Below are 14,278 nucleotides of genomic sequence, written 5' to 3'. Positions count from 1 at the left end.
GGCTCAAGAGTGAAGGCTAGGGGGTAGGTCAATTTTTTAAGGAGGTGGTAAACTGTCTTGAATACAGATAAGGATTCTGAATTATAAAAATGAGATGGAAGTATCCTCTAGCAAGAGTGTCAGTAACTCTTGTTCAAATGTTCAGGGAAAAAAAGATAACATATAAAGTATAGGAAATGCAAATAAACAGGTCAAATCACCCAGTATAAAATGAAGTAATATGAAATAAAGGAGGGCTTACAGAGTCTAGAATGAGGAAGATCTGGCTTGGAACCCAAACAAGTACATTTACTGATTGGAGAGTCTAGCCTCAGGCAGTCTTAGTCACTTAGAAAATATGGAAAGGCCAGATATAAAAATGGAAATGCTGTTGGACTGGAATCAAAAGGACTAGGTGTCACTTTACCTCATGAAAGCAGAGTTACTTCCCTCATAGAAATGAAGGTGTTGGGTTATATAATCCTCAAAGTACCTCACCCCACCCCCAGTTCAAAAATTCTGTTCTATATTTTTGGGTCACTTTTAGATCTAAAATTTTGCGGCCCATGTTTTAAAGTCCTGCTTAGTCATAACATTCTTTTTTTTAACTTTGAACATTTTATTTAATTAATAAATTTAGGATATTTTCCCATGGTTACAAGATTCATGTTCTTTCCCTCCCCTATCCCCACCCCCTTCCCATAGCTGATGTGGAATTCCACTGGGTTTTACATGTGTCATTGATCAAGACCTACTTCCATACTACTAATATTTGCACTAGGATGATTGTTTAGAGTCAATATCCCCTATTATTTTCCCATCAACCCATGTGATAAAGCAATTGTTTTTCTTCTGTGTTTCCACTTCCAGAATTCTTCCTCTGAATATGGATAGTGTCATTGCTTCAAGATGTCCTGGATCATTTCATTGATGCTAGTAGAGAAGTCCCTTACATTGGATTGTACCACAGTGTATCAGTCTCTGTGTATGGTTTTCCTGGTTCTGCTCCTTTCACCCTGCACCAGTTCCAGGAGGTCTTTCCAGTTCACATGGAATTCCTCCAGTTCATTATTCCTTTGATCACAATAGTATTCCTTCACCAACAAATACCACAATTTGTTCAGCCATTCCCCAACCAAAGGACATACCCTTGTTTTCCAGTTTTTTGCCACCACAAAGAGTACAGCTATAAATAATTTTGTACAAATCTTTTTCCCTATAATCTCTTTGGGGTACAAACCCAGCAGTGGTATGGCTGGGTCAAAAGGTAGATGGTCTTTTAGAGCTCTTTGGGCATAGATCCAAATTTCTATCCAGAAAGGTTGGATCAATTCACAACTTCACTAGCAATGCATTAATGTCCTAATTTTGCCACATCCCCTCCAACATTTATTACTCTCCTCTACTGTCATTTTAACCAATCTGCTGGGTGTGAGGTGATATCTCAGAGTTATTTTGATTTGCATTTCTCTAATTATTAGAGATTTAGAACACTTTCTCATGTGTTTATTGATAATTTTGAATTCTTTATATGAAATTGTCTATTCATGTCCCTCGCCCATTTATCAATTGGAGAATGGCTTGATTTTTTTTTTGAACAATTGATTTAGCTCTTTGTATATTTGAGTAACTAGACCTTTGTCAGAGTGTTTGGTTATAAAGATTTTTTTCCCCAATTTGTTGCTTCCCTTCTAATTTTAGTTGCATTGGTTTTGTTTGTACAGACCCTTTTTAATTTAATGTAATCAAAATTATTTATTTTACATTTTGTAATTTTTTTCTAAATCTTGCTTGGTTTTAAAATTATTCCTTTCCCAAAGATCTGACAAGTATACTATTATGTGTTCACCTAATTTATTCATAGTTTCCCTCTTTATATTCAAGTCCTTCATCCATTCTGAATTTATCTTGGTGTAGGGTGTGAGATGTTGACCCAGACCCAGTCTCTCCCATACTGTTTTCCAATTTTCCCAGCAGTTTTTATCAAGTAGTAGATTTTTGTCCCCAAAGCTGGGCTCTTTGAATTTATCATTGACTGTCTTGCTTAGGTCACTTACCCCAATTCTGTTTCACTGATCTTCCCTTCTGTCTCTTAACCAGTACCATATTGTTTTGATGACCACTGCTTTATAGTACAGTTTAAGATCTGGTACTTCTAAGCCATCTTCCTTCACATTTTTTTCATTATTTCCCTTGATATTCTTGATCTTTTGTTCTTCCAAATAAACTTTGTTACAGTTTTTTTTCTAATTCAGTAAAAATAAATGTGGTAGCTTGATAGGTATTGCACTAAATAAATAGATTAATTTGGGGAAGATGGTCATTTTTATTATGTTAACTCATCCAACCCATGAGCAATTAATGTTTTCCCAATTCTTTAGATCTAGTTTTAATTGTGTGGAAAGTGTTTTGTAGTTGTGTTCATATAATTCCTGTGTATGTCCTGACAGATAGATTTGTAAGTGTTTTATTTTTTCTAGGGTGATTTTAAATGCAGTTTCTCTTTCTAACTCTTGCTGCTGGCATATGTTGGAAATGTATAGAAATGCTGCTGATTTATGTTGGATTATTTTGTATCCTGCAACTTTGGTAAAGTTGTTGATTATTTCTACAAGCTTCTTCGTTGATTCTCTAGGATTTTTTAAGTATACCATCATATCATCTGCAAAGAGTGATAGCTTAGTCTCTGTATTGCCTATTTTGATACCTTCAATTTCTTTTTCTTCTCTAATTGCTACTGCTAGTGTTTCTAGTACTATGTTGAATAATAGAGGTGATAATGGGCATCCTGATCTTATTGGGAAGGCTTCTAATTTATCCTCATTGCATATGATGTTTGTTGATGGTTTTAGGTATATACTGTTTATAATTTTTAGGAAAGGTCCTTCTATTCCTATACTTTTCAATGTTTTCAATAGGAATGGATGCTGTATCTTGTCAAAGGCTTTTTCAACATCTATTGAGATGATCATGTGATTTTTGTTTGTCCTTTGTTCAGATGGATAAAATCTATTTCCTAATGGCTTAAAGGCCTAGACCAGTGATGGGCAAACTATTCCCTGTGGACCACATCCAGGCTGTAGTTTGCCCATCACTGCCTTAAACAATTCCCTAATCACTATGCCCCCACATCCAGATGTAGTGATTAGGGAATTCCTTAAGGCAGTGATGGGCAAACTATGGCCTGGATCTGGCCCAAAGGGAATAGTTTGCCCATCACTGGCCTAGACCATTTTGTTCTACTATATAGAAACAACAGTGGTTTCTCACAATGACAAAAAAGGTAGAGTCATGGTCTGTGGGTGTCTAGTCCTTTCCTATATGTGGCCAACAGCTCAAAACCTTCTTTATCTATTAGGTTCTCCCAAAGCCCGTGTTTGAGTTTTCCTGACTGTAAGAAAAAAGGAAATATGGGGGAAAGAGGCAAAGAAAAAAGGGAAGAAAATAGGAGACAAGTTTGGTAAGGATTTTTTTTCCCAAGGAGACCTGCCAAAGCTGCTCATTGTACAAGGGGATAATGATAATTATTTTTATTTCACTTGCTTCCATTTAAGCAAGAGTAGCAAACAATAGAGGAAGAGGGGGGAAAAAGATGAGCTGGCTATGATGATAATAACTTAACATTTACTTTTAATAAATCCCATAGCAGGGTCAAGGAGCCTGGATCTCATCTGGGGAAATGATGAGTAGGAATGTCACAGCGAATCCCCAGTTTATTCTCCTAGGACTGACCAGTCGCCTGGAACTTCAAGTATTATTCTTTGTCCTCTTCCTAACCATCTACATCATTACTGTGGTGGGGAATCTGGGGATGATGGTGTTAGTGAGAATCACTCCCCGGCTTCACACACCCATGTACTTTTTCCTGAGTCATTTATCTTTTGCGGACCTTTGTTTCTCTTCCAATGTGAGTCCAAAGATGCTGGAGACTTTCATAGTGGAAAAGACAACCATCTCCTACTCAGCCTGCTTGGTACAGTGTTATCTTTTCATTGCTTTAGTTCATGTGGAAATCTACATCCTGGCTGTGATGGCCTTTGACCGCTACATGGCCATCTGTAATCCTCTGCTGTATGGCAGCAAGATGTCCCCAACTGTCTGTGCCTCTCTCATTTCTGTGCCCTATGTTTATGGCTCTCTCACAGGTCTCATGGAGACCATGTGGACCTATAGCTTATCATTCTGTGACCTCCATGAGATTAATCATTTCTATTGTGCTGACCCTCCACTCATCAAACTAGCTTGTTCTAGCACATACAACAAAGAACTATCAATGTTTGTTGTTGCTGGGTTTAACTTCACATTTTCCCTCCTCATCATTCTTATCTCTTATCTGTACATATTCCCAGCAATATTCCGGCTCCGTTCTGCAGACAGCAGGCGCAAAGCCTTTTCTACCTGTGGGTCCCATCTGACAGCTGTCACTATATTTTATGCAGCTCTTTTCTTCATGTATCTCAGACCACCATCTGAGACCTCTGTGGAACAAGGGAAAATGATGGCTGTATTTTATACCACAGTGATCCCTATGTTGAACCCTATGATCTACAGCTTAAGGAATAAAGATGTTAAAGAAGCCTTAAGCAGAGGACTCTTCAGAAAAGATCTCTCTAAATAAAATTTTTTCCTAGTATTTTTTCCCTAGTATTCTAATGATCTTTAAGTTATTAAATGCTGTACCACATGGTGTCATGGATTGAGGGCATAGAGACAAGAAGACAAATGTGTGTATTCTTTATAGGCCTTCTCTTGAATCCATACACATACATGCACACACCCCAATACATATACATATGTGCAGATGCACACTTACAACCTATTGCCTTCATCCCTTAAAAGGCTATATAACTCTTCTGTGGAACCTCATAAGTCTCGGTCACAAAACTAAACTATGCCCAGGTATTTGTCTCTCTTATATGTATATCCATGAAAGGAAATCCAACTATAGAATAAGAATATATAAGAATTAAGAGAAAACTAGAGGTATAGTGGAAAGGACTCTTGTCAACCTATTCATTGAGGATTTATTCCCAGTATTCAGCGGTATAGAGAAGTTGACTGCCATAATTATTTGTGACTGGAATGAGCAAATTATTTATGATTATAAAGCAATGAGAGTGGGATCTCTTCTCAATTAATTATTTCCTATATTTTCCTGTATACATCTTGCTTTTGTATATATCTTTGTTTGTGTGTTGACTTCCCTATTACATTGTAAGCTCCTACAGGGCAGGGCAGCTTTTTTTCTTTTTTTATATTGCCATAAATTGCTCATAGTAGGCACTTAATAAATATTGATTTATTGATAACATGAACAATTTCATTTTTCCCCTTTACATTTCTATTATCTTAGATATTCACAGGCACATAACAGGTACCTAATATAAGTTGCTAAATATTGATTGAATACTTATAATAATGGCCAAAGGGTAGAATTCTTTATGAGGCATATCAGCCCTAGCCTTAATTCAAAAGAATTTCGTTACTGGGGAACCACAAAAGGCAGCCTATTTCATTAACACACAATATAAAAACAAGCTCACACCTTTTGGAAACCCAAAGAGCCCAATTTTGAGGACAAAAATCCACTATTTGACAAAAACTGTTGGGAAAATTGGAAAACAATATGAGAGTGATTAGGTTTAGATCAACATCTCACACCCTATACAAAGATAAATTCAGAATGGGTGAATTATTTGAATATAAAGAAGGAAACTATAAATAAATTAAGAGAACACAGAATAGTATACTTGTTAGATCTATGGGAAATGGAAAAATTTAAAACCAAGCAAGAGTTAGAAAAAAATTACAAAATGTAAAATAAATAATTTTGATTATATTAAATAAAAAAGTTTTTGTACAAACAAAAACAATGCAACTAAAATGAGAAGGGAAACAATAAACTGGGAAAAAATCTTTATAACAAGGAGCTAAATCAATTGCATAAAAAATCAAGCCATTCCTCAATTGATAAATGGTTAAAGGACATGAATAGGCAATTTTCAGATAAAGAAATCAAAACCATCAATAAGCACATGAGAAAGTGTTCTATATCTCTAATAATTAGAGAAATGCAAATCAAAGCAACTCTGAGGTACCACCTCATACCTATCAGATTGGCTAAAATGATAGCAGGGGAGCGTAATGAATATTGGAGGGGATGTGGCAAAATTGGGACATTAATGCATTGCTGGTAGAGTTGTGAACTGATCCAAACATTCTGGATGGCAATTTGGAACTATGCTCAAAGAGCTCTAAAAGACTGCCTCCCCTTATATCCAGCCATAGCATTGCTGGGTTTGTACCCCAAAGAGATCATAGCTAAAAAGACTTGTACAAAACATTTATAGTCATGCTTTTTGTGGTGGCAAAAAACTGAAAAACAAGGGTATGCCCTTCAGTTAGGGAATGGCTGAACAAATCATGTTATCTGTTAGTGATTGAATACTATTGTGATAAAAGAAATAATAAACTGGAGGAATTCCATGTAAACTGGAAAGACCTCCAGGAATTGATGCAGAGTGAAAGGAGCAGAGCCAGAAGAACATTGTATATAGAGACTGATACACTGTGGTAAAATCTAATGTAATGGACTTCTGTACTAGCAGTAATAAAATGACTCAGGACAATTCTGAGAGACTTATGGAAAAGAAGAACTACAAGAGTGGAAACCCAGAAGAAAAACAACCACTTGAACACATGGGTTGATGCAGACATGATTGGGGATGTAGACCACACCAATGCAACTATCAATAATATGTAAATAAGTCTTGCTTGATGACACATGTTAAAACCAGTGGAAATGTGCATTGGATATGGGGGGAGGGGAAAAGGGGAGGTTAAGGGGAAAGTAAAAACATGAATCATATAACCATGAAAATTTTTTTTCTAAAAAAATAGAATATTTAAATCTTTAAAAATAAAAAGACATGAGAATTAGAAAAAACATCCCAGTGTCAAAACAGAACCAAGCCAATAAAACATAATTTAAAAAATAAGGTTTCTTTGGAAATCCTCATTTCATGTTCAAAGTATGGCATTTATTAATTGAGTGGACCTGAAGTGAATCACTTCATATTTTGACTTCAGTCCATCTATCTCATTGTGTGAAAAGGAATTCTTTATTTTCTTTGTCTATGTTTTAATTAATCAAACAAAAGCTTAAACACTCCTACTTAACACTAGCAAAGTGCCTGACAACCCTAGAAACCACCGCCCTGCCCCTGGGCAATGCTAGGCAAATTTAAAGACTGTAATTGGTTCCTGTAAAGTGGAGGAAGGGAAAGGAAGTGATGTGGGAAAAGGACTATAAAAGTCCTGAACTCTCTGTCCAAGGGGGTCTTCCGCCTGAATTTTCAGCTTGGAGGATCTTGGACTGGGACAATGGCTGGGAGCTAAGACTTGGGACTTCAACCTGGGGCTCTGGCTCTTTAACTGCTTCTGGTAAGATTGCTCATGGATCTTCTCCTTTGAAGCTTTGGCTTGGGAGAGTGAGAAGCTGTTGCTCCTTTCTTGGCTTCTGGAGAGATTAGTTCCTGAGAGGCCTCCCCTTCTTGGAGGAGGTAGTGTGGGTTGAATCCTTGTTTAATTCACCACTGAGTCTTCCGCCTGAGGGGTTAATGAGCTCTGCCTGGGTTGAGCTGGGTATTGGAGAAACATTTAGAGTGATAAGCTAGACATCTTCACTACCCTCTTTTATATTTTTCTACTTTCACTCTTTCACTTTTTTATAAATAAAATTATTAAAAGTCAATTTGACTTAAGCTATAATATTTTTAAATTGGTAAACACAGTATTACCTTTGAATTCTCATATATTTAGTCAAACCCTTAATTCTATTTCCTTTCACTTGTAAGATGAAAGAATTGGACACCATCCCCAAAACTCCTTTTAGATCTTATGCTTCATATTCTATGTCCATTTTAATATCCTTGCCTGCTTTTTCTATGTCATCTAGTCTAAAGTGTCTGCCACTTTTGAGCTTGTGGTATTCAATGATCTTAGGTCATTTCTTACTTTTAATGTTTATGGAATGTAGAGATTCTATTTATTCCAGGTCCAAAGATACTGAGCAGGGATTGTTCTAATGTTACTGAAGTGGTTTTCTTAATGTTTCTCACTGACAATTCCAGTTGCAGATACATTTCAATCTTCTATATATCTCTGACAAAACACATACACACCTCAACATTATGTCAATGTAAGTAATAATAAATACAAAGAAAAATATATAAACATTTCTAAATCCCTGGGTTAAAAATAAAGTATAATCCTCTTAATTAGGATTAACCCCCATGGATATTCAAGATTCCCCCCTTGAATTTTTTTTTGCATATGTCTATGAAATACTTCAGGGATAAAACTTCTGATCATGAGCTCAAGTGTAAATCCTTCTGCACCAGGTATTTCTTTGATCTTGATATCACTATGAAAATGTCTTTTCTTTCTCAGGTAGGACAATTCTGTAAAATTACAATCAGAAATTTATGAACTCATTGCTTTCCTTCATTTGATTGTATTTCTTTTGCTATGTGGCAATTTAATGCTTCCAAATTACCAAAACATGAATACAGATATCATGTTACCAGAGATGGCTAAAGCAATCAAGCTCCGGATATAGAATTAAATCATACCCAAGAATGGTAACTACTGAAAACAGAGGTAATAATCAAGGTTAAACCAGAAACTTTGAATCAAAGAGTTAAATTCAAATTCTGTTACCACAGATTTTATAAGATAGATGGGTGTGAGTGCTAGAATACACTGATAAAAAAAAATGACTAATTTAAAGGAGAACAAATCAAAACAGTTCTAAAATTGCGCTTTATTGCACATTAAGATCCATACTCATGAGCAAATTCAAGAACTGGAGTGGGAAGAGACATATAGACAGAACTGGTATAAAGAAGGAAAAAAATAAATTAGCATATTATGGGGCTATACATACTACTAACTAATTATGGAGCCATAACACCAAATCCTGACTATAATTCGTGGTTCTAAGAATATCCATGTGTGTAACTATGAACCATAATAATTAAGATAAGAAGAGAAAAAGAACAAAGGAGGAATGATGAGTAACTTAGAATGGATAGGGACAAAATAAAGGGTAGTGTTAATAATAAGCACTAAAATAATATGACAATATATTAATATTTCTGTAGTTCTTTAAGTTTTGCAAGATATCCAGCATATATTATCTTACTGGAGATTTAGAAAATCTATGTGAGGGAGGAGCAAAAGATTTTGCTTTCCTCACTTAACATTTAGAAACTAAAGCGTGAAAGAATTAAATGACTTACCTGTGTTTATATAACTACTCTAGTGTCAGGGAAGGAATATACATGCAGGTCATTCTGACTCTTATTTCTAGTACTCTAAGAATTACCACCTCCTGCTTCTCACTGTTAGCAAGTACCACCATAAGGTACCCAACTACATGCTTTGTATGGAAGCAAAGGAAATGAAGGCATAAAAAGAAAAAGCCAAGAAGAAGAGAATGGAAGACATCTAATCTGAAAGCGAATATACCTTTATTTCAATATGATTTAATGTTTTTGTTACTATCTGAATGTAATGACATATATATATTTAATAATTATGATAATATATATATATATATATATATATCCCTTAACTTCCATCTTGGAGTCAATACTGTGTATTGCCTTCAAGGCAGAAGAGTGGTAAGGGTAGGCAGTGGGGGTCAAGTAACTTGCCCAGGGTCACACAGCTGGGAAGTATCTGAGGTCAGATTTGAACCTAGGACCTCCCATCTTTAGACCTGGCTCTCAATCCTCTGAGCTACCCAGCTGCCCCCATGACCATTATATATTAGTAGATACAAAGTCAAGGAGTGAGGATCTCATCTGGAGAAGTGATGAGTGGGAATGTCACCACAAACCCTGAGTTTGTTCTCTTGGGAGTCCTATTCTTTGTCCTCTTTCTAACCATTTACATCATTACTGTAGTGGGGAACCTGGGCATGATGATATTAGTGCAAATTACTTTCAAGAGATCAACAAGATCAAAACTATTTTCATAATTAATCTAAAACATTTTTTCTAATACACTAAATATAAGTTAATATGTCACATAAAAAAGCTCTTTGGGGTTCCTTGATAATCACTAAGGATATAAAAAGCTGGAGTCAGCTAGGTAGCTCAATTGATTGAAAGTCAGGCCTAGATATGGGAAGTCCTAGGTTCAGATTTGGCCTTAGACACTTTCTAGCTATGTGACCCTGGGCAAGTCACTTAACCCCCATTGCCTAGCCCTTACCACTCTTCTGCCTTGAATCCAATACATAGTATTGATTCCGAGATGGAAGGTAATGGTTAAAAAAAAATATAAAAAGCCACAATGTGAGTAACAAGATGACAAACTATTATTTTTCCATTCTGATTTCCACAACTTCTCAAACTTCCTAAAACAGAAATTATGTGACATAAGTAAAACACAAGCAATTTCAGCTGATTCCATGGACTAAGACGCCCATATTCCAAAAGAAGGCAAAAAAAATCCCCCCAAATCTATAAATGGATGCCCACTAACCATGGGCTCACTTGAGTCCCTTACCATATTCCACAGTATCAGCAATGAGGATGCACTAATGGACCCAGGGAAAAAAAACACATACTTAAACCCAATCCCTTCTCCTTCACTGTGTTACCTCTAGCCTCCTTTCTAGTGCTAGTGAGAACCCCAATTCAGCCTGTGGAATTTTTGGACAGGACTTAACAGTCGCCTTGGGCACAGTCTTTCAGGAGCAAAAGTCTCAGGTGCTGCAACCTAGAAACACTAATGTTAGGGAATGCAGCTTCTGAATTACTGGACTAGAGAACTAAGGAAAATAGAAAGAGTGGGAGTGGTGACTGGAATAAGACACTGTGTGTTTGTGAAGCTATATAATATTCTACTAAACTTGAGAGAAAGAACATAGCATCCAACTGGCGCTACTTCTAACCTCTCAAATGTCACTTGGGGCAAAGACTGAAGCTGATAAACTATGAATCCTTCAGGGAAAGATGAAGCTGAGCTTCTGTGATATCCCGCCCTTAAGGAAACTGCCATGAGAGGAGAGGGATTCAGGAAATGAATGATAAGGGAAATTAGTGGAGAAGGAAGTGAGTCCACAATCACTAAACATTTTAGGAATAATAAAACTCTAAGACATTGAAAATAAATATACAAATCAACAGGAAAGTTGTAACAACAGTAGAAAATATGGCTTCAGATCAAGTAAACGAGTTCACTCATCTATGAATATATAGAATAAAATGAAGGAAAATAATGCAAAAATTGGTAAAACAGAGGGCCCTGTGAAATTTGAGGAGGATGTAGAACAACAATACGCTGTTCCTGAGTGACTTTAAAAACAAATTAGAATTTTGAGAGTAGAATTTAAGTTAAATACAGAAAAAATGAACAAAATAAAAAAAAATAACTAGAATCTACAGGTCTCATGAAAGGAACAAAAGAAAGGAAAAAATATTGGTGATGCAAATGCACAGAAGCAAAGGACAACCTAAGATAAGAGAAGAAAAAGTACACAATACATATTTTAAATATGTTTACCGTGTAAGCAAAACCTGATGAACTAAAAGGATTTATAGAGACAACCTCAGCATCATAGATCTTCAAGAATAACACAAAAGGACAACAAGAATTTCAATACTATAGTGAAAGAAATAATAGAAGAGACTACCTAGAACCTCTAAATATAGAAAATTAAATTCAAATTAAAAAAAAAACATTTCTTAGAATGGATCATTTCCAGTAAAAAAAAAAAAGTGTTTTCAAACCTCAAGGCAAATAGCAGTTAAATTTAACTATTCAGTTCAGAAACAATAAGTTCTCCAAATATTCAGAAAGACCTTCACACTCAAAGGGGAAAAATAGAAATTTTAAATAATTCAAGATTATCTCATATGTATTAGAAAAAGAAGAAGGGAATGGAATAACATGTTCCAAACTGTATTAGAGCTCTGGATGCCACCCATGGTAACTTTTCCTCAAAATCTGAGCTTAACTATATAGGACCAAAGATGGATATTCAATAATGAAGAATTTAAAACATTTTAGAAAGAAAACCAAAATTGAAGATAGTTTTTTAAATCTATATTTACATATCTTTGCATTTACTGTCTCTCTGCATTAGTTTATATAGATCTCTAATTCATAAAACATAGTAATATACTTTTAATTTCATATACCATTATTTATGTAGACATTCACCAATTTCCTGACTGTTTCCAATTCTTAAATATCTTTCACAAAAAATAAAAAAAAAGAACTGATGAAGAAGGGAGGAGAAAGATTGAAAAGGAGAAAAGGAAGAAGATTTTACTTTGGGTGGGAGGGGATTCCACTTACAAATGTTCATATGAGTGAAGAGAGGAAAACAAAAGAGGAAGTGGGAATCTTACATTGAATGAAGTCTGGAGAACCAGTGCTTGAAAAATTTGGTCGTTCTTGGGGTGTGGGGATTGACTTGAAATCTCTGGGACACCTGGAACCCGGAAGTATAGGAGAGCATAGATACAAGGGTAAAAACTTCCAGACAAACAAATTTTTAAAAAATGGTCGACAAGAGAAGGTAATCATTTGTGGTGAGCTATAAAATCAGGGATGTGGTGGGGGAGGGACAGTACCATGGAGAACAGTAGGTTACACAGTGAATAGAGTGCTATACCTAGAGTCAGGAAGACCCACTTTTAAATTGGACCTCATACACTTACTATTCTTGTGACCCTAGATTTGGCTTTTTCCTCTGTGAAATGGGGGTAATAAAAGCACCTGTCTCTCATGGTTGTTCTGAGAATCAAGAGATATAACAAGTATGATGTCCTTAGCATCATAGCATTAATGGGCAAACTTTTTAAAGAGGGAGCCAAAGGAAAGGAATGCTCATCTGTCAGTCTGTTTCTAAGGCAACTCTTTTGAAGTTTCATTGTATTGCATCCTGCTTATTGTATTCATCAGATTAGGAATAATGTCTCACAGCTGGATAGAACATTTCAGGAGGCCACATCTAGCCTGGGGACAGTAGTTTGCCCAACACTGCTATATAGTGTTAGCTATTAATAATAATAACAGTAATATTCTTTATAGAGATTGGAGATCCACAGGTATGTGATGTTCCACATGATTTCATTTTTTATTGTCAGTTAGTTTTGTTGATTTTCCCCCTTTTTCCTCTCAAAAAATATTGTTAATATAAAATGATGCATTATCTGTCTCTGAGAGAGAGATATGTAATGCTATGGTATTATAAAGAATGTGCCCATTGTATGTAAGTCGTTCCCTTTGCTTTTAGTGGACTCTTCAAAAGTCATGACCCTCTGATGGGTTTCATCTCAAACAGTAAATACAAATGGATATTCTTGTCTTGGTAATGCCAATTTGTTTTGCTTGGTGATGATATCTTGTACATTTATGTGGGAGAACTTGAGGCCATGTCCTTATTTTCCCTTTTTCTTTGGATCTTATCACCTGTTAATTTCTGGGTGTTTCTGCCACTGCTTCTCTTCTTACTCCACAGTAGCTATTATCAAAGGGATTTTGTTTGTGGTCACATGTGAGCATTTTTTTTTCTTCACCCCCTTCCAATTCTTTTCATTTTAGAGCTATTTAGAATATATTTTGAGTAGAAGGGGTCAAAAAAGAGTCAGAGACACAGAAAAGGGGTAAAAAACCCTCCCATCAGCCCAAAGCTATGACAGAAATTAGTCTGAATGAAAGAAAAAAGGAAGGTACATAGTGATGAAAGGAAGTATAGGCAAAGAAGAAATGGTATGAGACTAAAAAGAGGAGAAATAATTCAAAACTCCTCAGATGAAGACCAAATTGAAAATCCCCAAGATCAAATGAGAAATTAATGAAATAGAAAGTACAAGAACTATTGAAGGAATAAATAAAACAATATGCTTCTATTTTGTAAAAAAAAAAAACAAACTACTTTTTGATGATCATGACTGGAATCAGAATCAGTAAAATCAATTATGCTTCCATAAAATTTCACCTCCAGGAGAAAGTTTCACTGACCACAAATCAGGGCCAAATTCGAATATCTCTCCTGGTGTTGCATCAATAAAGTTGACCAAGCCTTAAAATTTTACTCAGATAATTCTCTGAGAGGTTAAAGACATCATGCTACAAAATCTATCACTAGAAATTTAAACTAAGGATATTTGGAATTCCACAGAAAGAATCAATACCAGGTAATTGACTTAAAAATCTCAAAAAAATAATGTTGGCCAAATAAGTCACCTTTGAGAAATAAAGAGGGGAGGAAATA

General features: G+C 35.5%; 1 protein-coding gene across 1 annotated transcript; it reads left to right on the top strand.

The window, feature by feature from the left end:
• The first annotated feature begins 3,658 nt into the window (after positions 1 to 3,658).
• On the top strand, positions 3,659 to 4,597 carry LOC123251638 (olfactory receptor 5M8-like). Its single transcript, XM_044680945.1, has one exon. It carries the CDS (start codon positions 3,659 to 3,661, stop codon positions 4,595 to 4,597), a length of 939 nt encoding a protein of 312 aa, XP_044536880.1.
• Positions 4,598 to 14,278: the final 9,681 nt, after the last annotated feature.

Source organism: Gracilinanus agilis, chromosome 6 (assembly GCF_016433145.1).
Source record: "Gracilinanus agilis isolate LMUSP501 chromosome 6, AgileGrace, whole genome shotgun sequence".
In the NCBI taxonomy this organism is placed as follows: Eukaryota; Metazoa; Chordata; class Mammalia; order Didelphimorphia; family Didelphidae; genus Gracilinanus; species Gracilinanus agilis.
Note: the sequence above shows the minus strand (reverse complement) of the source record. Positions and strands in the feature narration are given on the sequence as shown.

Excerpts from the sequence above, each read along its gene's own strand:
- LOC123251638 (XM_044680945.1), top strand. The coding sequence starts at position 3,659 with ATGATGAGTAGGAATGTCACAGCGAATCCCCAGTTTATTCTCCTAGGA.